Source organism: Haliotis asinina, chromosome 5 (genome assembly GCF_037392515.1).
Source record: "Haliotis asinina isolate JCU_RB_2024 chromosome 5, JCU_Hal_asi_v2, whole genome shotgun sequence".
Taxonomy (NCBI): Eukaryota; Metazoa; Mollusca; class Gastropoda; order Lepetellida; family Haliotidae; genus Haliotis; species Haliotis asinina.
This window is the reverse complement of record NC_090284.1, coordinates 61,677,808-61,702,450: the sequence shown is the minus strand read 5'-3', so window position 1 is coordinate 61,702,450 and position 24,643 is coordinate 61,677,808. Positions and strand designations below refer to the sequence as shown.

General features: G+C 37.2%; 2 protein-coding genes across 3 annotated transcripts in view; one reads left to right on the top strand and one right to left on the bottom strand.

Annotated features, from left to right (window-relative positions):
* Positions 1-6,527: 6,527 nt before the first annotated feature.
* On the bottom strand, positions 6,528-11,869 carry LOC137284117 (major facilitator superfamily domain-containing protein 6-like protein B). 2 transcript variants are annotated; one of them, XM_067815797.1, is made up of 2 exons: positions 11,846-11,869; positions 6,528-11,177 (listed from the first exon to the last, which is right to left on the bottom strand). In XM_067815797.1, the coding sequence occupies exon 2, from the start codon at positions 11,100-11,102 to the stop codon at positions 9,135-9,137; it is 1,968 nt and encodes a 655-aa protein (XP_067671898.1). In that variant the 5' UTR covers positions 11,103-11,177; positions 11,846-11,869; the 3' UTR covers positions 6,528-9,134. The 2 variants fall into 2 exon arrangements, with proteins under 2 accessions (XP_067671898.1, XP_067671899.1); XM_067815798.1 differs by having other exon boundaries at positions 9,121-11,177; positions 11,828-11,862.
* A 289-nt stretch (positions 11,870-12,158) lies between these two features.
* The window catches only part of LOC137284995 (putative pyridoxal-dependent decarboxylase domain-containing protein 2), a 37,034-nt gene continuing 24,549 nt past the window's right edge, over positions 12,159-24,643 (top strand). The window contains exons 1-12 of the mRNA XM_067817100.1: positions 12,159-12,371; positions 14,275-14,351; positions 16,611-16,685; positions 17,536-17,613; positions 18,094-18,249; positions 18,581-18,770; positions 21,170-21,238; positions 21,537-21,615; positions 22,202-22,286; positions 23,256-23,376; positions 24,166-24,321; positions 24,534-24,584. Of these exons, the coding sequence (XP_067673201.1) occupies positions 12,195-12,371; positions 14,275-14,351; positions 16,611-16,685; positions 17,536-17,613; positions 18,094-18,249; positions 18,581-18,770; positions 21,170-21,238; positions 21,537-21,615; positions 22,202-22,286; positions 23,256-23,376; positions 24,166-24,321; positions 24,534-24,584 (1,314 nt within the window). The 5' untranslated portion in view covers positions 12,159-12,194. The remainder of the gene's footprint in view (positions 12,372-14,274; positions 14,352-16,610; positions 16,686-17,535; positions 17,614-18,093; positions 18,250-18,580; positions 18,771-21,169; positions 21,239-21,536; positions 21,616-22,201; positions 22,287-23,255; positions 23,377-24,165; positions 24,322-24,533; positions 24,585-24,643) is intronic.

The window sequence follows — 24,643 nt, the reverse complement described above, 5'->3', positions numbered from 1 at the left end:
TGATTATGGTTGTATGTTGCTTTGAGCAGTATTCCAGCAATATCATGTCAGGGGACACTAGAAATGGGCTTCACATATTATACCCATGTGATGAATTGAAGCCAGCGAATGCTTTAACCACTAGGCTACCCATGTGCCCTCATCTGAATATATAGTTGTTCACTACAATGTTACAATTCTCCTAGTAATATATTTCCCTAACCTTTGGACTTCTTGATTTATGTGCACCCTACCCTTCTCCAAAATCCTGGATTCGGTCCTGAACGAATAAGATTAGTTTTAGGTCACACTCAGCACTATTCCAGCTATATGGTGATCTGTAAATTGACAAGTTTGTACTAGACAATCCAGTGATCAACAGCATGAGCATTGATCTGTGCAATTGGGAACCAGTGTCAATTCCACACCTGCAGTATCTCTTATAGTTCACCTTCCCCAAATGACATCCTGAGTGTTTATGAGTCCTCAAATCTGTACATTTGTTCAAAATGGACTCAAAATACACTGATATATTCTCCACACATCTAGCACATGAACTATTCATGCAGTACATAGATCACTAGAAAAATATTCTCACAATTCAGCATCCAACACCAAACAGGAAACACTTGTGTATTTGTTAAGCAATAGCAAGGGTAATACATGTGTTCTTACATAATGTACCACCAATATAGGTGTAAATTAATTACTGAATCACCATTATTTCATATTCTGTTGAGGCAACTATTTAAAAACATGTTGAATCACCACAAATTTGCATTTTGCAAATTTGTCAGTGCTGTGAGTATGGTGTATTCATGTGAAGGAATCGAACCAGGGCCTTCAGGGCGATGAGGGAACTCAGCTTCCATAGTGCCCCTGCTGTTAGTAATATTACTTATAACCAGGATGATTTTGAAAGTAATTTCCTTCAATAAATATTCCAATACTTTTCTTCTTCAATCAAAAGTTATAAGGACTGTAATGATGTCACAAGCATTGTTCACTCACTGAGAAAAAAAACAAAACATAATTCAAATAAAGTATTAATAGCTTTATTTTTCTTATTAAGAAAGATTCAATTCATTTTTCATTAAACTATCAGAACATATGGAATACATTTCATAACATGTTCAAGGAAAAACAGAACAAATGTAAAAGTTATTGCTGTCAGCAGTAACACAAAGGCCCCTTCACACACTTGAGCAAGTATAAGCGTCCAATTATGCACAAAACTCACACCTCCTTTCTGTTATATCACCATGTGTACTATGGAATGTCAGTTTCTTCCTCGTTTTCATCACCTCAACTGTCCATAAACGGAAGTATATGCTGAAGATTACAGCTGACATAAAAAACACTTAAGTTATCAAACTTTTGACTGGCTGCAAACAGTCACAATAACACTAAAAATGGTGCATACTTTCTTTTCCCTGTATTTTATATGGTCTGACTGAACTGAGTCTTCTCACTGAACACCTTCTTCGATTTTGTTTTTGGAACTGTCATCTTGATGGAAATACAATATGGCATCGATGCCACACTGCAGGTACACATATTCAGTATATATTCTACTTCTTCTAATAAGTGCCAGGGCATCAATGTGTTAGGAATCATTAGTTAATAAATCTTATTTTGGATCAAGGGAGAATACATGTTTAAAAAACATACCTGGCACTTATTAGAGATCTGGCACTCATAGAGGCCCGGCACTTTTTTCTTAAACCGCTCCTTTACCCCTGCCACTTATTACAGACAGGTCGCTTATTAAAGGAAATATGTTACATAAGTCATAGTAATGCTTATTGTAATTACACAGCCAAATACTGTAAGAACTGGAAATCATACTAAATGTACTTCAAAGATAATTCATAAGCTTGTACCATATACTAAAGTATTTAAACATTGTGTGCCTGTGTGTGTGGCTCTAGGCATGTGCATGCAAGTCACATTGTGTCTGAATGTATGGCTTAGTACACATAAAAAGCAAAGGCAGGTAGTATCTTTGTCATGGAGTGCTTGCTAAAGTAATCCTCTTTCAAAGCAACAAAAAAACAAATCAACAAGAATATATCCCCAAACAAAAGACAACATAAAACCAGAGATTTGCAGGGAATACATACAATAATATGTATGGACATATATGTATCTAACTGGCAAGAGATATAAAACAAATAGAATATGTTAATATCAATATCTTGTATATTGGATTTCATCTGAACATATAGAACTATGGTATAGAAAAGAAACACGAAATGTAAATATTTCACAATCTGACAATAGTTTACACTACTGGCCACAGTAAATCAAAGTGTATGGAGTACACTCCCTACTAATATTTAAGATACACGCATAAACTTGATACAGATTTCCCTAAATGATTGTCAAAGAAACTATGAGGAACTCAGGCAAGTAATGAAATTTATATTCTTAAACAAAACAGACCGGGACCACATGCACAAAGCTATCTTAGCACTACATCTCTTGTAAGTCTGTGTTAGAGTATGGTAGTTACGATCATCACAGAGCTAAGGTCACTTTGTGCAAGTGGGCTTGTGTTGAAGTTCCCAATGCCGTAATTCATAAAGCTTTTCATTAATGTGAGGAATCAGATGAATGGTACTCATATTGCATGACATAAACACTAAGAACTGGATAAGTGATAAAACTTAAAAAGTTTGACATGAACACAATGAACTTGATAAGTATGTCACTTATTAAGCATGACTGAAACTAAAGGAACTTGATCAGTAAACTATACATTCTCTTCCCACAGAGGTTACTTGTCATATCTTCCTACGAACCTCTGTTCTAATACAGCCATATTTCGCAGTTCTCATAAAATACCCTAGCGGTAAAAAATGGCAGCAGATTTATCTCCCTTTTTTCTGTCCAATCAGAACACGTGTTACATCGACCTAGATTCAACTTGACAAATGCAAGCAATGTGGAGAAACAAACATGACATGACTGAGTTCTGTCTAGAAGAAACAATTGAGTATCGCACTCGGGAAGAGGTTCTAGTTTCCATGATGCATCCGGAAATTACCGAGAACTTGCGAACAATCACTTTTGAAACAAGGTCGCTGATTGCACTACTAAATCTGATTGCCTCCAATCACGAGTCTTGAACACTCGCACCATGAAAGGGTCATATTAGAACAGACTTTACGTAGGAAGATATGGCAAGTAACCACTGTGGGAACAGAATGTAAACTATAATACAAGCTTCTAAAAATTTGTACTGCTCACTACATACAACATGACATCTCATATAATGACAAATAGGAAAGTAGTATTTTCTGACTTGCTGATATCAGGTATAATATAAGGCACTTGCCTCCAGGAATCTGTATGTTATTGGATATGTTTTGTAAAGGCATGTTTTTTGCACACTGGAATGTTTTTCACCAGCATATTATCATTTGTGGGCTAATCATTGCAAGGAATTCAATATAATATGCTATTACAACATGACATTATTTCATCTTTACAAAAACATAATGTCATAGTCAGCGAAATGTTGTTGATTCTAAAATATTGTTAATGGCCATATGTTTTATACTGAGATATAAGCAGTAAAGAAAATATGGGACACTATCAGCTCTGGCTAGGTCAAAATCGTACACAGCTTAATATAACTGTTACTCAGAGGAACTTGAACAAGACATACTGACATAAAAGATTATTTACAACTTTGCTAGCTGAAAATACTTTCCACAACCTGTTAAATACACAACAATGAAGCTGAAATATCTTGACAGACATAATCTTACACAATCATAACACAAAAGTATCACAAATCATATATAATTGCACTTAAAGTAACAGAGGAAAATGTCATGTGATACATGTAGCCGGTAAACACAAAAAGGTAAATACCATCAATTAATACTGACCATTCAAATCTGAAAGTAACATTTCCCCTTTACATTAAACACTGTACACCTTTCATCTACTCGGTGTTTTGATACAAACTAAACCAAAATACAAGAAAAAGCATAGATAGACGTGAGATTTTAACCAAGTCACAAAAACTTAAAAGAAATGGTTTTTTTCTTCATAACCAGTGTGTACTAGCTGATGGTTTACATGTCTCAAAAGTGAGACAAGCATGCATACACTATCAACTTGCTTCCAATGAACTATCGAACAAAAGCAAACAACAAAATGCAACTATATAATAGATTTCTTTCCTCATAATACTATAAATGTAAGACCAATACAACCATTCAAAATTTAATTTGATAAGAGCCAAAGCAAAAGTTGTTTCACCCAAAATAAATATGATTCTGATTATACGAAAATACTGTTTGCACAAAGCTGCAGTTAATTCTCCATATCATTTGATGAGAATATAAATATATGAGTGTTTGTCAGCACCAAAACAGATATATATAGTTGGTTAGTATAAGAATTATATTTCTGCACCAAAACATAGATATTGTATAAAAAAACCAAAATAACTGAGCTGTCAGAACCTGCAAATCAAACAGATCTTGCTTTCAAATGTTACTGCACTGTGGTGATGGCATCAACATAACCATCATTCTCCATGACAAAAATATCATACCAGTCCTTAAACTATTTCAGACAATGCCAATCCCAGACAATCAATAAGATGTATATCATCTGTTGGACATGGTTTGACAATAAACACAAGATCAGGAGCAGATCCCATTTTGATTAGCAATGAAGCTGGGCTAACGCTCCATGTTAGTATAGATCCAGGAATGCATTGCTCAATGATGACAGTTGTCGTGTCAATGCAAAAATTCAGTTTATCATTAATATGCACACATAAAACATGTTGCAACCTTTTCAATAACCATGTTTCATAAGAATTCATATTACTTTTAAAAATACATATGATGGTTCAGTCTGACGGAAAGATTCAACCTGCTTCTGCCGTTTTAACATATGTGTACATACATGTATGTATGAGGCTCTCTCTCAGTAATCTCAATAATAATTCATTACTGTAATCTAGTTTTGTCTCTGGTTTAATACACATTTTCACACTGTAAATATTTTCATACAATATAACATAATTATTATGCCTGTTTTGTTATCAACATGTTGTTTTGAAAAGAAATATATGACTTGAAATAATTACCTTTCGATTGTCAACTAAAGCACTATAATGCATTGTGTGGTGTATAATGTGTCTAGTAAGCTGAGGTAACCATGAACTTTGTTTACTAATGAGACAGCAAAGATGAGAGAAAATGGCTGACAAAAACCGAAATTACTACTGATGACATTCAGACATCCTGAATTTCCAAAACACATACCATGCTTTCAACAAAGAGACAATGGTGTGAAGTCATCACTGCAAGATTCATATACATTGGGAACACACATGTAATAAATGAAGGTCAACAGTCACAGTGTAATGTGAAACTTATCAATAATTCTTACAAACATTAACAACTCCAGGTCCTGATGTTGTGCTACTGCCTGGTACCATCATGTAAACTGACAGATGGAGACAGAATGCAGCGAGCAGTATCAGCATTCTGAGTTTGTTACAAGTTCACTTGGTGTATTTAATAAACTGCCATGCATGATACCTTAAAGAGAAGTAGAGTAGAGATGAATGAAATCACCTGAAAACATCCGATGCCACATAAAGCGGCATAGTTTCTGTAACATAACAGCCTTGTTTCAAGGTTATCTGTTACCATGGTTACACTGACATGATCAGTTTCATGACTGCCATAACTGATAGTCATATATACAGGTAACCAGTTCCTATGCTTGCATGGAGAATGCAAATAATAAGGGTCATAATGGTAGACCTACGCCCTGAACGAGCTTCAAACACAACCTTGTAACCAGTTTCATCAAGCTGATCCAAATGTAACTATGAATAACATGGAACAAATTCATGAGTGCCCTCTCCACATCTCCAGTGGCTACTCAGAAACAACTAAAGGTGAAATTCTGTCCAGTGGTAAATGATTATGGAAACCACACATGGTCACGTCAGGAAGTGAGTATATTCTACTAAACAAAAACTGACCTGTGGTAAATGATTGTGTACTGTTGGCAAGGGCAGCACATGGAATGATGTTTAGGATCGTGAAGGTATCAAAACATAGACAAATTTGTTGCAATAAAGTAGCAAAGTACATGCAGCATGAGAATACATCACATAGGAAGGCCACTTTCATTATATATGACATAAAATATTCATGTAAAAATATCTGATTCACAACCAGTGTTTGATATGGAGTGGATGACATGTGATATAAACTTCAAAGTCAATGAACTATGGGCATTGAGACTTTTGAAAATTCCTCTATGAAAATGTTTGTGGTTCACAATCTAAAACATTTGGAACAGTACTGTCGGATATAGGAAAAACTGATTTTTCATGTTTATCTCAAAACTTATGCAGTTGATATGAGAAAGTCTGAAATATCCGTAAAGATAAGTTTGGCCTAACTACAGTTCTAGTGGTAGGGAGAAACCAGGACCTTACAGAGAAGGATTAGAGCAGAAATGAGCAATCCGAATTTTTTTTTTAGTTCAAAGGGAGTTACTTGGAACAGACCATGGGTTTATGAAAATTAATGTGCACTGATATTACATTAGAAAGGGCACTTTTCAAATGCCCATTTTGAAATTAGATGTGGCTTCATTATAAAGGATAGGTGACGTAAAAAATAATAATTTTCATGCTGAAACCATTGAGGACGTAGATACCATGGTGTCTCACTATCACTATGAAAAGAAACAGGTAGGAGGGGTGGTCTCAAAAGCAAAACTAGGATGGGTGAAGTAGACAATGGTTAGGGTGAGGCTGGAGTCAGCTAAGATATGATAATCCAAAAGGAAGTACATGGCATGTCCTAACATATACTAGTATAAAAAAAATCCAGTCCTGTCTATAATTGGATGGTCATGCCACCCATGTACTTTGAGTTTGAGACATTTAATATAATGTTTTTCAATGGGTATCATAGTCTCTTACATATATAACATAAACTTCATGAAAGAAAGAAATGTAAGATGTTAATCAATAGATGAGACATGTTAAACACACATGAAAAAGCAAAAAATATCTTTGAGATGACAGCTTGTGCCAGTAGGCAGCTCATGCATTTCATGCCATGAATCAACGGTCCATCCTCATACCTGGCTGAGCGATCTAATTGCCATCTATAGTCTCATCTATTGTTTTCAGTAGCTATTCATATTTTTTCTAATTTATGAACGATTTTACAAGTAAACATGCTTTTCTGGATATCCTCTTACACATCCCTAAAACAGAGCTGAAAAAGTGCCGGTAGTCATGGTTATCTGAACAATATTAAACAATGCTGGTCAGGAAGATCTGTGCACTTTTGTACTGTGCACTATTCAGAGCTCAAATCTGATGAATATTCAAATGTCACCCATGCAGAAATGGGAAGTATGTATATTTCTGAACGCCTTTGGTTGGAATGTCTCATTTTCATGGGTAGCTCATAACATACTACATACACAAGGATTGGGAAAGGCAAGGGCCATGGGCCATTTTGCACATTAGAATGAAAAATGGCCCGTTAAAATTTGGAAGTTTACCATTGATACAATGGCAGAGGCCCATTCAAAATTCAGGAAATGGCTAATTATCCTTAATATAGCCCTCTGTCAAAGACTCTTTCCCAATCCCTGCATACATATTATGTTTTCAATTCATCACACTTTGTGAACACGCTCACCCACAGAAGTCACAGTGTTCACATCCACACTGAACTAACTGAACCTTATGAGCTCCCAAAACCACTTAAGATCAAGTCATGCTACAGGCACATGGTCTAACTTAACACAAACAAAAACAAGAGTATACAGCATATTCACCCTACCAAGTACCCAAGGACAGTAAATACTGGACTGTTGGAATGCAGGTTCATACACCAGCATACCATTATGGTCTCAGGTATGCTGAAGTTTAACACCAGTCCATCCCATGGAGAAAATACTGAACTTTCTCTCAGATGTCTGGCAGATTTACAATAAAAAAAGAAGATAAATAAAGGATTTAATACCACATCATCAGCAAATACCCTAACAAAGGTCATCTATGCTAGGTTTTGTTCATGGTGATGCTTATGAGCAGGAGAGTATAATTTTATACCGCTTGACATGAAATAAATCTGAAGCAGTGCCATGGTGGATGAAAAATAGGCTTTTGTTTTGCCAGTGTGATGATGGTCACAGGACAGTCTGCATTTTGAAACTGGTCCAAGGGCACTAACTATGATGAATATGGTGCATCCTAACACGATTAATACATCTTAGTTTAACTTTCCATAAACACATATCTACAATTCTATGACAGACAGGTTTCCATATTTTGTACACACAATGACTGCCTGCTGATTCCACACTGCTACACATCCTCCAGTGTCACTCAACAAATACAAGCCATCTTCTTCAACCAACCAAATATATGTAGTTCCGTGCCTTCAGCAATGTATCAGAGAAACAACATGAACACATTTATCATATACACAGCTCCTTACCAAAACATGACATCACCACCAAGTAACATTAACAAAAATACCCACCAAATTTACGGACACACAACTGGCAATAGCATTATATCTAAGAAAATTTACCAAAAAATAGTCCAGTTTGAATCTGGAATTACAATCACATTTCTTTTCCATACAAATAAGAGAGATTCAACGTATTTCAGCTGGTTTTCAGAAAAAAATAACATGTATAATACTTAACAAGCACATGTGTAAGCATACAAATGCAACAAGTAAAAAATGCTCATCCTGAAATGTTATACATGTTCAAGTTTTGTCTCTAAAACATCAGTAATTGTCATGTTACATTAGTCAGCATTGTTCAGCTGTCAAACATAAGTCACATGCCCTTGGTTCCAACTGACATGATGATCTCACCTTTCACATCAGAGACTCCACATGTTCAAAGAGAATTATGGCTCATGCTGATAACTGATATTAATGAAATATTTTCAATTAAATAGTTATATGTGCTATATATGTTGCAAATTCTCTTTTTCGAAATGAACTGACATTACTCCAACTATATACAGCCATGAAATAGTTACCATGACTACAATCAAAATCAAATAAATACATAAAATACAAAACAACTGCTAAATGATCATGTTGATAATACCAGATCTATTACTGGTCCTTCAGAGCCATTTCCAGCCAGTCATCAGCATCTCCATCAGAATCATCCATATCATCTGTTCGGAGCAAACGCACATATTTGATCTTTTCCTTCTTTGGAAGGCAAAGAGAGATGACCAGGTACACCAACGCCCAAATCCCAGTAAGAACACTTCCAGTCCAATACAACACAGGGGTGCCAAACAAATCATACAATATGCCCGAAAACACACTTCCTGCAGAAAAACCAACACCAAAGTATACAGACGACAGGATGGATCGGATACTTCTGTCAACAGCAGGACCCACATTAAAATCTTCATAGCTGAGAATAGCGTACCACATAGCAGTATGGGTGAATGCATGCAATAATTCAGCTGGTAGTACTGCCCAAGGCACCACCAAAAAGGAATAATACAGTGTACGAACAGTCATTGCTAGGAGGGAAAGTGTCACGACACCAGCATTTCCGATTTTATTCACCAACTTGCTGCTGAACATGAGCATTGGGATTTCAACAAAGGCGCCAATGGTGACACATAGTCCCATGTTCACTTCCTTTCCTCCACGGTCCTGGATGAGCCAAAAGAGGTAGTTGTGTACTGACGCATAGGTAGCTCCCATAATGAGCAAAGTGACCACGTAAAGGAAACCACGGCAGTCACAGCAGATTATTTGCAGTCCTCTTACAACCTTACTCTTGGTTCTCTTCTTTTCAGGAGGTGGCACCGGGTAGAAAAAGGCAATCAAAAATGTCAGTCCAATGAAGACACCAAACACATAAAAATGGATGAGAAAATGATGGATCTTGTACGGAAGCAAGCAATCAGAATAATCGACAGCTAAGGTGACAATAAGCGGGAATAGTGTGAATGCAATGGAGCCTGATAATCTCTGTTTCCCATACTTCTCAAGATCATCAACTCTGTCCAAGAAATCAAACCAGGAATCATCAGCCACTTTTTCGATTGGAGAACACATGAACTCACCTAGCATCACAACCACAAGGACAATGAGGAACATCTCCATCTTTCTCTCCTCGATCTCAGTTACTAGATTTGCCATCTTGCCCTTGAAAGAGTTCCATGTGTCATGGATATCTCTTGTGTGCCTGTTTTCTCTGTGGCTAGTCCTTTCTCCAGAATTCATCAATTTGGGCCAAAGTTCATCAAACACAGTCTGTGATAACCCCGTGTCTGGGTACTGTCTGGTAATCAAAAAGAACACCTCCTTAGAAGTGAGTTTATTGTCCTTAATGTCCTTGATAGAGTATCCTATCTTTTTCAACATTTTTTCAATGAGGCCAATGATTTTTGCATCGTTATCTGCATCTGTATCATTAACTGACTTGTGCTGGTTAGATGCAGTTGAATCAGTTGCTGAAGACTCTTCTACTTTGACAGTCGTAGATAGTGGAGAAGCTGTAGAAGAGGTTTTTGTTGTGCTGGTCTGTTTCGTCGTAGCAGCTGCTTTAGTTGTAGTTGTAATAGTCGTAGGTACACTGGTTCCTCCTTCACCCAAAACAGATGCAGTAGTTAGTTTATCAGCTAATGATTGATCCTTCACAGCATTTTCAAGATGGTTACTAACTGGCAGCTGTGTTGTTAAGGTGGTATTGAGATATGACTTACTAGTGTTGCCACCATGTCCATCCCTGGGTGCATTACACATAGCTTCTGCATTTTTTAGATGACTGAACACAAATGAAAGTGAGAGATATGTTGCTGCCATAATGAACAATGAGAACATGAGAACAGTTCTCCTTTTGTTGTAGGCTATTGCACACTTGGACCATAACGGTGCCCACACAAACCCAGTTGCAGTCTTAGCAGCCATTATGATGCCTGTTTCTGTGGCAGACAGGCCGATGAGACGGAAAAAGATAGTAAGAAACGGTATGAGTGATGCCTTTGCTGCTGCAAAACAGAAGTGGAACACATTGCACACCAGAACAGATCTTGTCAAGTTGACAGTCTCCATCTTTGTTTTGAGTCCTCTAAAGTATGAGATACTCGTGGGTTAGGTACGTCTGGTTTCAGAAAAGGAGAGTATTACCTGAAAGCAAAAAATAAGCAGATATGTAGAATAAATGTTACATGTAAATATACCATCCCCCGTTTCATTCACTCATTTTTAGAAAAGAGTTGAGTATATTCTCTTCTGTATCTGCAAACGCTTTTCTCTTAAAATGAAGATCAATGATCAACATTCACTCGCAGTTTTTATGTACAAAATAAAGATCTTAACAGTAAAGATGAAACTGGCCTCTACCAGCCATCCCACAGACACTAAAAATGCTTGATTCATAATTCATAAACACATCTCCTTGCGAATAATTATTCCAGTTCTATTAGATGACTCACCCTCAGTACAGTTTTATAAACAGCTATATCTACAATATATGCAAGAAACACTTACATGGAAGTACAGGAATGTGCATACGGACGCATTTTGTTTGGCCAGAAATCATAGACTAATGCTTATAGTGTGAGAAGCGCTAGGCATTTTTGGTAAAATTCTGTGGCATCTATGATCTTAATACTTGAAAATTGCCTGTCTTCAGTTACTAACGCCAACAAAAACGCTAATCGGAATAGCAGTTTTACTGCCAAAATAACAACACCCAAACAACACCAGAGGGATGTACACCAGAATGGTTCTCGGATACAATGGTCATAAAATTTTCCAAGTAAATGTGTACAAACCGAATGTTTCAAGCCTACCTCTGCACCGCTACCTGTTGATTCGCAAGTTAACAGATGTGGAAATGTCGTAAAAGGATTAAATGCATTTTACAAAACAACATCGAACAAAATTCAATGACATTTCCCGTTTCAATTATAACGTTACTTACTTATCACTCTTTGATGCATATGGGACCACCTATGGGAAATATCCGTTTACGACCGTTGTGTTTACAACATATCGGAACGGTTTACGATCACCTAAAACCAAGCTCCAACACAGTGTTTTTCTATACTAACACGTTGCACTCTCCGTATGAAACAACTCTGTCGCAGGAAACGACGCATCTCTGTTAGGAGCTTGTGTGCCAGCGTGTAATAACTTGCAATGGCCGATTCGTCATCTGCAACTGAGAATTCCAAGGTACAACAGGCACCTGACAGTAAGTCGACCGACGTGCCAACCATGGAAAGAAGTGCAGAGGTGCCCGAAAAACCAAAATCGAAAGGTTTCCTCGACCGACTCGATGAAAGCTCACGATATGCTGAAAGGAAATTTCAAGGCGTAAGGGTCCATTAATTTTCTTCTGCTTATGTGATCTCTTTCAATGTTTGGGTATCGCGTTGCCATATCTACAACTGTAGTATTTCTCTGTTCATCTTCACATTCTGTATCTTAAAGAGCTAGGAATCCAGCTCATTTGTAGCTTGCATCGTCTCGCCCTGTGTATTTGATGCTTTGATGCACCAGGAAATGGTCAATAGATTATTTGAGCTGGTGTGTGATCATTGAGGGCATTCCGATAAGGCGTTGCAACTGTTGACGTTTTTTATCTTTGAACTTTGATTATGCTTTTTTTTAAATTTTATTAACTTTTGCCCAGGAATGGAAACTTATGACAATAAGACTAAGACTTACTGAATGTGTGACCTGGTTGACTTGAAACATTTAGCTTCACAACAAGTGAGAAGTCATGAAGTCAGATGAAGGATGTAAGGCATGAATAGCAAACACTTTAACCATCAGATCATGCCAAGAGCACAATCAGTTTCAAATCAAATTCTTTGATGATGGGATGAATAATCTTACTCATAATCATGATAATTTTCCAAGTATGTTGAAACATAAGTCAGATTACTAAATACAAATTAACAGCTGTTCCTCCAAATCCATGATAATTTAATACATATTCATAACTAACAGTAATTGGGTCAGAGGTTTCTTTTAATTTCAAAAGTATGATTATTAGGCATTTACTTAGTGAAATGTTGACTGAACAAACATCATGCACACTGTGTGAGTAACAACATGGACAGATAACAGAAAGCATAAGCATTAATCTTACATTCAAACTGATGTTTTTAAATCATAGTCACAGTCATCAATTAATAACTACAGTCGTTTCCCGTTTATCCAAACCTCAGATATCGGGAAAACTTACTTTCTGAACGAAAATTCCTTAAAACGAATTCACACCGTAATATTACTCACTTATTCGGAAATCTGGTTTCCATAACCAGACCGTCATTATATGCATTTTTGTCTCGTATATCCGAATGGCTGAGCACTTCTCAGTATGTTTACACACGCAAATACCAATTGGCCTTGTGTGCCCCAACATGAAAGAAGACTGCAGTTTTTGAAGCATGAGAAGATTTACTACCTGTAATTAGCAAGAGTTAATTTTAAGGTGTTTCAATTTGCCCGTCAATGACAAAATGTTAATTGAAAATCATTTACTTTTGGCGATGGCATTGGTATCACAGATTTTGCTTATTCTGTTGGCTGGTTAACACGGTTTATGGCTAGACATAGTGTATCAAAATATGAAGTTGAAGCAGCAAGTGATTGTTGATGTGTTATCAATCAATATAGATTATGTCCGAGGCCTATTGTGTTCGTTTCTTTGTTTTTTTGTACATGTACATATTGTCCGTGGTTGGGATATCCGAAAATATGTGTATCTGGATGATTTCAAGAAAAACACAAGTGTTTGGATACATGGGGCCATGAGTGTATATGACATTTTCAGCAGTGTACCTAGTCTGTACTAAGATCTTACATTTAAGTCCTCTGGCCTAAAGCCTGGCACTTGAAATGGATTAATTAAGAATTGATTCATCCAGTATTTCGGCCCAATTATTTTGCTGTCTTTTTTTTCATTGTAATATTTCTTTTTGGTAATTAAAAACCCAATACCCTTACTGTGTATTTATAGCCATGGTAAGGAATTAAAACTCTCTTGACATGCTAAAGGTTTCAGCTGTGTTTCTGTTCCACATATTTTGAGCATGTGTTTTAAAAATGTCATGGAAACATTTTGCTGCTTTTTTATGTGATGACTTACAATATACATAAGAAAGTTACAGAGAAAACATACTCCATATATGGAATTGTTATTTTCTCACATGTGATAGATTATCATGTGCTGAAGTATGCTACACTGTTGCATATTGGTACTTTTCAGGGCTTCATGTCCCCCATGCTGGCAGAACTTGAGAGGAATGTGGCCAAAAGTAATGAAGTCCTGGATAGAATCAATCAGTAAGTATACCATGATTCTAGGCTGTATGTTGTGAGTGGCTACATGTTATTTTCTGTACTGGTCTGTCAGAGGGCTTGTTCAGTTGATTTTTACTCAGACATTTAGTGTTATAATATACTGAAATCTTACTGAATTTTGCAACACCAAGTATCAAGGTGTGAGCAGGTCCAGATCTCAAAATGAAATGCAATGAAATTCATATTGAAGGATTTCCCAATTTATATTCCCTTCCAGTTTGCTCTTGTCACTATCAGAGAGGAATACACAAAATCTGTAGTCTAGACTGCTAGTAGTCTAGACTGCTAGTAGTCTGACTTCCATTTTCGAAGAAGCTGTGATGGCTGAGTGGGTTAGATGGCTGACTTTGCCAGTTATTAGATGGGATGACTCTGAGGGTGTGCGTTTTAATCCCTGATGGGACTCAACAAAATCCCAAATATCACATGTTACATTTAACCCCTTTCTAAATCACATCGTGTATTCAAAAACTTTTGAAATTTCATGAATATTTGATTTTAGTGATCACCAAAAATGAATTGAATTCATTGAATGGATAGGTGTGGTTCAGTTCACCGTACACGCAAGTTAATTGTGCTATTGTGTAATTAAGACAGCCTTAATCAGGTAGTGAGACTAGTTACCATGCAGACAAATTGTCAGCATACACAGTGAGTTTTTTTTTAACATCTTCAAGTTGAATGGGCAGTAAAGATGAGGAAGATTATATATAAGAAAGTGATATCAAATCTTGTAGATGCAGGAGTACATTAACAAACTATTTGTTCCCGGTTATGCCTTTTTCGCTTAGTAGTTATAGCATTTGCTTGTGACACTGATGGCCCATTTTTGATTCTCCACATGGGTGCAATGGATAAAGCCCATTTCTGGCATACACTGCAGTGATATTGCTGGAATGTCACTAAAAGCAGCGTAAAACCATCCACTCTCTCACTACCAGGTACCAGGCCCATTGGGATACTGTAGTGTCAGCCCGGAAACCCGGAAATTTCAATTTTCCCTTCTTCCGGGAAAGCTAAAAGTTAAGTTTCTGGTGCAAGTAGTACCAACTGCTTATAACTGCAACATATTTGATTTATGCAATATCTTTGGTAAATAGCTTAAGTAAATTTGAGTCTCATATGTTCACCTAACATTCCAGACTTGCCTAAGTACTTTCAAGACTTGATTAAGTCTATTACCTGACTGAGATAATGCTGTTCAGACCCCCTGGGGCTTGTTTCAACACAACTATTTAATGATGCTGTAAGCCTGAAGGTCTCACTTGCTGTTGATCTGACTCATAAAGAGACTTGTTATCTGTTCTTTCTTCATCCTGAGGCAGTATTGGTCATAAGCTGTTACCAGGTGGTGATAGAGACCTTGATAGTGTTACTTCTTGCTGCAAGTCAACCCAGTTGCTGTAGAAATAATATTACCAGGAGTAATCTTATCATAATCAGTATAATCTTTAAGAAGATATTTCTGAATTGCAAAGACCAATTAAGGCCTGCTCCATTATCCATATATTACCCTGCCTGGATTGTATGAGCCTTTGACAAAGACATAAAACATTATTGCAGAAGATCCATTTAAGTTCTTGCTGTGGGGCTTGGAATGGTTGTTGAAAAATAGTTCGTTCAGAAACATGACACAAAGTAAGAAATTACTGGTAGTAGTATGGAAAGTTTTTTTGTGGAAAATACTCTGTGACAATGTTTGGGCCATTAGTATTAATGAATAGACTATAGAATGGAGCTCAGTAAGGGGTTTTGATACAGCCACTCTTTTTCCTTCAAATGGAATTCGAATGGAATCCCTCCAAGTATACTATAGAGTCTGGGACATTGCTATTGGGTATGAGTGATATATGTCAGATGGTTAATTTGACAGCAGGCATTTTCATATGATATGTTCATACCTGTCATCAGTATATCTAGTCTGTAAATATATATCTTTCATGGTTTATTGTGGGGAAAAGTATGATCAATAAACAGTTCAAAGCACGGTAACCACATCAATAAGAAAGAAGAATGCAAAAAATATTGTATGTGTGCGTACGCGTGTGCGCTTCATGTATGCATGTAAAACCTATATTGTTGTGTAGGGGGAAGTTTTCTTAAATAGGACAGTAGGGAAGGGTCTTTATCATTAGTCCAGTCCTCCTTTGTAATTAATAACAAGTCTCTCGTCGAGTTATACTTCATTTAGTATTTAGAAGATAATGGTCATGATATTCAGCCTGAGGTATGTTATTTCAGAAAGATGGACGAAGATCGACAGGAGAGGATCAAGTCAAGGCTGACATCTCACATTCCAGAGGCGATGAAGGGAGGGTAGGTCTTCAGTGTTTGTCGAAAAGTTAATGGCTACTGCTGTATAAACCTCATTATCTCATTTATGTGAGCATTTAATGGAAACTGGAATAGTCCACACAACAGGCTATTCTGGTTGTGAGAGGTGTGTTGCATGTATTCTCCATTGCTGTTCAACCTGTGATGATCTGGTTTTGAAATGGTTTTCAAGGTCCTACATTTGTCGCAGGAGGCAGCTAAAGTGATCAGGCTTTAAGTCTCGCTGAGTTGACATGAACGCAGATTGTCTGACCACCCCCATATTGCTGTAATATTGCTGAGGGCAGCATTAAACAACAAAGAAAATCTATTACTGTTGATTAATGCTTTATTTTGATTCAAACCAGGCACGGCTCCTGTTGTCAGCTGCAGAGGTCATGATAATTTTGTTTTGTAGTACAGTGGATTTAAGTGTTTGATGTTATAAAACATGGCACCCGTGAAGGTCCCGGGGTAGAATAGGCCTTCAGCAACCCATGCTTGGTTCATAAAAGGTGACTCAGCTTGTCGTAAGAGTGATCAGGCTCGCTGACTTGGTTGACACGTCATCGGTTCCCAATTGCACAGATCTATCCTCATGTTGTTGATCACTGGATTGTCTGGTCCAGACTCGATTATTTACAGACCGCCGCCATATAGCTGTAATATTGCTGAGTGCGGCGTAAAACTAAACTCACTCACTATAAAACATGACTTATTCATTGTATTGAAAGCTTGTTACAGTTTTGGTGCGTCATTTTGCACCAGTAACCATTGTACCAGATATTTTAGTATTGAAGTTTCAAACATTTTGAATCAGTGGAATTTATCTTAAATTTCCTGCTTTGTTCAGTGGACAGAAAATAGAAGATATTTTAAAAGCAGTAGAAGAACTGATCTTGTATGGAGATTCAGATACAGCGAAAGACAGGTGAGTAACGAGGGGGCCAGAGTTGTGAGGGGAGTAGAATCTGGATCAGTAGGCAGTTGATTTACATACACAGGGGCATTACAATTCACTGTGTTTGGTCTCCTGTGTTGATGGTGTGAGCATGGATTCTACTCAGTTCTTACCTGTGCCCATTTGTACGTCCAAGTTGTACTTACATTGTCAACAGTGATCACTTACACTTGGAATTAGTTTTAGGCATAAACCAGCATAAGCTTTCTTTTAGAATAATTGCCCATAAGAGAAATACTACAAAGAACTGGAGAAGTTCCACATGAGGTCATAAGTTGTTACACTGTAACTTTCGCATCACTTACATTTGCGCTGTTTAGATTACACCAAGAAGGATATTCTGTTACACTAACCTGCTGTAGTGCTGTGTGTGCCTTGAAACATGAACTCCATGTGGATGGATTGATGCATGTTATATTGTGTCGTGTCTTGTCATGTCATGTTGTCCAGGGAGGTGCTTCTACAGAAGCTGGACGATCATGGTCAGGTGGCAGTCATGGCCCACAGTTTGACTGCTTATGTCTCAACATTGGACGAGGAACATTTGAAGAAGTTCACGGCTAGGATTACTTCAGACTGTCAGCTCTGGCTGTCCAGACTTTTCAGGTAGGGACATGGTCAAGCAGGGTCCTGTCGGTGAGTTACAATCATTGGCTGATGCTTATGTATATGTACTTGCAGGTACTGTAGCTCTAAGGATGCTTTGTGCAAGTGAGCCGAATGGAAGAAAGTTTTCATTTTTTGTATTGGCTTGTTTCCTATCGATTTGAAATTGAATTTCTGTCTTTGTTGATATTATCATATGCATATGTAAAAGCCCTGAAGCAATGATAAATCTTCACGAAAATGTGTTTTTAAATAACTATTGTGTTTAAGAAAATTTAGATAAACATGCCTATCTATTTGCCCTTACTTGTGTTTGTTAAATTTGTATCAGATTTGAAGATTCATCTGTGGTTTACCATGAAGATCCACGAGACGGTCTTGTCAAGATATGTCGCCTGGCTCTTTATCAGAAATATCCCAAGTATGCCACTGAGGGGTTCGAGGCTTTGTACTCTCGGCCACCTGTCATCTACATCAGTGCTGCATCTCGACCCGGGCTCGGACATTACCTGTGTTTGCAGGTGAGACATTTTGGAAAGTACCAAAATCAGGAGTCACATATGTTGGTACTAGACGTAATGTGTGACAGTCTTCTGGTAGGAGAAGCAGATGTTTAGTGTTAAAAATGGCTGGCTTTGGAGGGCAGCTCTCAATATTGACTACATGCAGTTGGAAGCTAATGTTTAAGGCTAAGTGAAGATGATAAAGCACTTAAGGTTATGGATAGCAACTTATTGTTAACTGCATAGAGCTATTGTTTAGAAGTGAGCATTTAGCTTGAAAATTGATTAAGAATCTGCACTAAGATGTTGCTTCAGTAAGCAAGAATTTGTTATCCATAAAGTTTTATTGCTTTATTGTTGACTCACAAACTTCTAGAATCCCGATAAAACAAAAAGTGGAGATGCTATTATAAATAAAGATTGAAATTTGTTTATGTACTATTATATCAGTACAGATAGAGGTCTTTTAAATGTTTACTGGTATTCGTGGTACTAGAGGTACAGCAATACAATGAGGTCGTGACATACAGTCATCCCTCACAATAACGTGCCTTGCGATACCGCGGATTCAGTTAAACTGCGGGTTAATCCATGGCTCCCATAAAAAAAGTTGAACTGCGATCACACCCCTTCACGAAATTAGCTCATCAACAAATCCGCTGCTGCGCTCTTATGAATTATGTGAACTAGTGAAATTCAGTGCGGATGGCAACTGACAGTGTTTATTGTACATATCCATTGTGTTTCAGTTGCTTAAAACATGCAGGGTTTTCTCAGTACAGGGTTTAATCATAACATCATCGTAGTAGTAACTTATGAAAGACAAGACGTGCTATCAGTCGAGTTATGATGAGTACTTACAATGTTTGCTGTGATGCAACACACTGCGCACTAGCGTGGTAAAACGCATTCATCCCAGAACGTATTGTGTCAGAAACCACATTTTATTTGATTAAGTTCAATCCCAATTTTATTTATTAAAACTGTTGACAGAAATAACCAAAACACTGCAAGAGAATGGCATTACCTCCTTCCATACGCGTACAACTTCTACTTACCACATTCTTGAGGGTCCGTTTTTCGCGCTTACCACTATAACACCAATTTCACATTATTCTTAGCAATCACGAACAGATTACAGTCTCGTAATCCATGGACTCCGAGACCCGTGTTATTTACTCATTAAAATCATTTTCAACAAGTTGAAACAAGTTGCAAGTATCATGGGAAGTCAGTGGTGACTTGTCAAACTGTCTCCTACATAAAATGTATCCAGACTGGTAACGGCTTGTATTCATTGTTATATTAAATATGGTTGCAGAAAACATGCTTTATATACTAGCCAGATAGCAGTGTAAAATAATCTGTTACAATAACTGCTTAATATGTGAAATATTCTAATAATGGAACAGAAGGTCTTTGATGTAATATTATGGGATCATTTTTACCAGTACGTTGGATCAAAACATGTGTGCACAGCTGATCGCTGTTTCCGGCTTAGTTGAATAACAGCAAAGATGTATATTCACGTAAATATACGTCTTTCATAACATGTGGCATAACAGGAACAACAATAAAATTATCATGTGTGGTGATTTTTGGTTGTAAGTTTCCCGTACATGTTTTCATTTTCAAAGTTTGTTTATTTTCACCTTCAATGATGCAATACATTTTTGACTGAGCATAATTCACGAAATAGCAGTTTTGTTATGTCCTTGGAAAATACGATCTTACTTGGCCTTTGTTCCACATTATGTAATAGGTACTATAACGCGAAATGTCTAATAACTAGGGGGGTTGGGGGGAACCCCAAGACCCTCGTTATGGCGAAGGGTGACTGTAGTATGTATTGTTAACCATTGTGTCATTAGCCTCGTATTGCAGTACAATACGATGCAGCCATGTCGTTACACCAGTACATAGTATCTATGCAGCTACTAAACTGAAAGTCCAGTTAGAGTTAGTGAATGAATTTGGTTTGCGCTGCTTTTAGCAATATCATGGCAGGGGACTCCAGAAGTGGGCTTCCTCATTGTATCCTTGTTGAGACTCAAACTCGTGTCTTCGGCATGATGACTGAACGCTTTGGCCACAAGGCTACCCCACCACACTAAGAGCAGTTAGAAGATACAGTGAGGAGCCACATGGACGCTGTCCCCAAACTGTCTGTTCTGTAACTGTCAGACATGAAGGCAACTTCTATGGGTTTTTTTTTTTTCGATTTTCTTCCTTCCTGTTATCATGTCCAGAACAAGTAGATCCCTTTCATGTTCAGCGTTTTCTGCTGAAGAATGTTACCACAAATTTTAAATATTTGTTTAAGTGGTTTATGTTCAGCCAGTTATTTTGTTAATTGTAAAGTGTCTTCATCACCTTGATTGGATGGCAATGTAAAGAATGAAGTTTGTGTGTTTCAGCTCGGCTTGCCCCTGTCGTGTATCTGTACAGTTCCGTGTAACACAATGTTTGGATCCAGTAGCAAGATGGTGAGTTGTGATGGGTTATAGCATCTTCCAGCAGTCATGACAAGGCAGATTATTAAATTTTTCTTTCTCATGTTCTGTTGTTGAAAATTGTAACACCACCTGACTCTCCATGAGTCTATCATGTAATGATGACATCTTTATCAAACTGTTCTGCTCTTAGACCTGAATTTATGAATAGGTTCATACTTATGATTATGATTTGCAAGAGAGTATATCTTTTTATTGTTTTTCATATTACAGCAGTGCTGTTGAGGGGCTCAAAGTATCCAATAGACATAATAATTTCTTTGCGTTGCAGGATGTGGCCATGTTGGAAAAGCTGATACAGGATGACATAGCAGCAGCAAAGACTCCAGTGCTCCTGGTGGCTTTTGCAGGTATGTGATGTACTGGAAACGATAAAATAAATTCTATTGTCCCGGAAGGGAGCCAGTACAAAGCATATATCAACAAATAGTTTATAGAATATATACACAATTGTCAAGCTAATCAGAGTATCATAATCAAACATAATCAAAGTGATCATAATTACAATTGCTTCATCAGAGATTTCACTATTACAATTTTGGGGGAGATTCAGAAGTTTTATGCTGTATGGGCAAATGATTTTGAAGATACTAGGCATGAAGACGGAAAATTAAAATGCTAGTAATTAATGTTTGGTAGAATAATTTTTAGATATTAGTGTCTACATTAGATAGCTGCTGCCTCAGGTGGATGGCTGGAAAGTTGTTTTTGTTCCTTTACCTGGTACTTGCTGCTGCAGTCAAATGTACCTGATATATGTCTTTATACCACTCAAATAGTTTCTAATTTGCAGACTTTACATATTTTGAAACTTGTAATGACTCCTGTGTTCCTCAGACACGTTGTTTCATTGTCATCTGTATGGAGTAAGATATAAGGTGATGAAAAGATTGCAGTGACCTTTTATGGTTTTTGACCCATTTCTCTTTATTTCAGGTACACCTGTGGTTGGCCATGTTGACAAACTTGGAAGACTTCAAGAAATTTGTCAGGCCAACTCCATCTGGCTACATGTGGAAGGGTAGGTCTTTCTTGAGTAGCATACTGGTCATATTGTTCATAACCCTGTCACACTTAAGGCCGCATACTGTTGGAATGAAAACTTCTGAAGATTCCCGGGAAAACGAACTAAACTGTAAAACTTCCATCCCATTTTTCAAATGAATGTAGTCTGGATGCATTCCAAATATTCAGTTGATTCTTGTAACATTCCTAAGTGTTTTGAAATAAATATTTCAAGGTACAATTGCAGTGGAATAATATTGAATAGCGTTTGAGATGCACTCGAACTGCATTCTAAGTATTCATGTTGCATTGTAACTGCATTCGAAGTATTTTTGCTGCATTCTAAGCAATCAGAACATGTTCAATGGAGAACAGGGAAGACAAGTCACTTCAAATCCTGTCAGAACATCTCTAATGTGCATAAGTGAGAATGTATCTCGATTGCTGCTTGACTACAGGAGGAATATTCATCAAATATATCAGAATATTTTGATTGAAGTTGGAATACAGCTCAAATGTACTTTGGATACACCTTAAATACAGTCAGAAAGTCCTGAATGCTCTTCGAATGAGCCCTGATCTCAACACGACTGAAACATGGCCACCTGTCACTGAAACATCAGATAGCAATTGTCATAGAATATTTATATAGCGCACATATCCATGCAACTAGTGCTTGCTCAGGGCACTGGCAGTTGTTTCCCTTGATCATTGGATGTCAGTCTCAAGGTCACATCGTATTAGCAATCTCAACTCCTTGGGGAGTATACAACTCTTGCTGCCACTAGGTCCACCTAGTTTATTGTGGCTCTGGGAGTCGTATTCTTACAAAGATTGATAAAAAATATTTGTATTATGCTACCCTTTGTTATATTTTATAACATGTCTATCCAAGATGCCCTCTGTCAAAATAGTAAGGACCTCTTCACTCATATTTGAACACTAACTAAGATATCATATGCTTTGAAATATGACTATTTTTCAGAAACAACTTGGCAACCCTGACAATGTTCTCAGTGCCTACCTCTGTTCAGTCTGCCAAGTCTGGAGACAGCCTCACTATTAATGTCAGCAACTGGCTGGGCATCCCAGCTCTTCCTCATGCAGTATCCTTACAAAACATCACGTCAGGGGTTTAGACCTGTTCTTTAGTAATTGTTAATGTACAAGATGAACACATGAATTACCGTGCTTCTATTTGATAATATTGCTGTAATATCATTGGCGACAGTAGTTACCATTTCACTGAGCTGATCTCTCTTTCTTCCTCAGCAAGAGATAATTAAACTTTTCATAGTGCATTTCTTATTATTAATCAAGGCCTGTGGTTGTTTCATATTTTATGAAGAAATGAGCTGTGTGTTTGTTATATTTGAAAAAGTTTGCAAATTATGCAGCAGTTATAAGGTTTCTATTTTTTTCTAAAATGCACTTGTCACACTTCTGTTGACTCTAAGAAGGTAACTAATCCTGACAAATTTTCCACTTCCCTTATTTTATTACTTAATCATGATGATGTAATTATGAAAGAATAACTAAACATGGTATTTGATGTTAATATTTACTGGACTATTTATCGAAAAGTGATAAATAGCAAAGCAAGATGACTCTACTCTATTGTCATTGTGAAATTTTGATGGCTGCATTTGGAGCAGATATGAAATGAAATCCAAGTTTATATGCACTTTGAAACCATGAGTGGAAATAATGTAGTAGCCTATGAACAAGTAAGATACCATTATTTGACTGCCAGAAATGAACTAACTTGTCCCTGGCATCAGGCAATAGAATTTTGTAACCCTGAGTTGTTGAAGTATGATTAAAACAAATGCATTTATGATGTATGTGAAGTGTTGTGTGCTGTGTTTAGAATATTTTCCTTAACCTTGCCCCTGACATTGTACAAATCAACAGACCCAACTCTTGACCATGCAGCTGGCCTCAACACGTTCGTGTCTGAGCTCAAACTGAGTTGCCTCCCTTTGTGGATCTGCCTGCAGAGTCTTGGCCATGATGGTATTGTAGCCAGAGTGAAGCATTCATGTGACTTGGTGAGTCAACATTCAACTGACATTCTTCACTTAGTTGTTCAATATTTATCTAATAAGTAATATTTAATACTATCTGTAAGATTCAAATGTTTCATTTTCTCTCCACTCACTAGAGATTGCCAGGATGTTTTGTTTGAGTTGTGATAGGGATTTACGGTGTTTCTGTGAACTGGTTTCCTATTTCTTGTCAATCCATTTCTATCATATTTCAGGGCAAAACACTGACAGAGTTGTTAGGAGATATATCTACAATAAAACATGTGGTGAGTAACTTGTGTGTGTCTGGTGTCAAAGCTGGACAACCAATTGTTGTGTGTCCAGG

Bases quoted from the DNA above. Each gene is read 5' to 3' on its own strand.
- LOC137284117 (XM_067815797.1), bottom strand. From the start codon at position 11,102: ATGGAGACTGTCAACTTGACAAGATCTGTTCTGGTGTGCAATGTGTTC.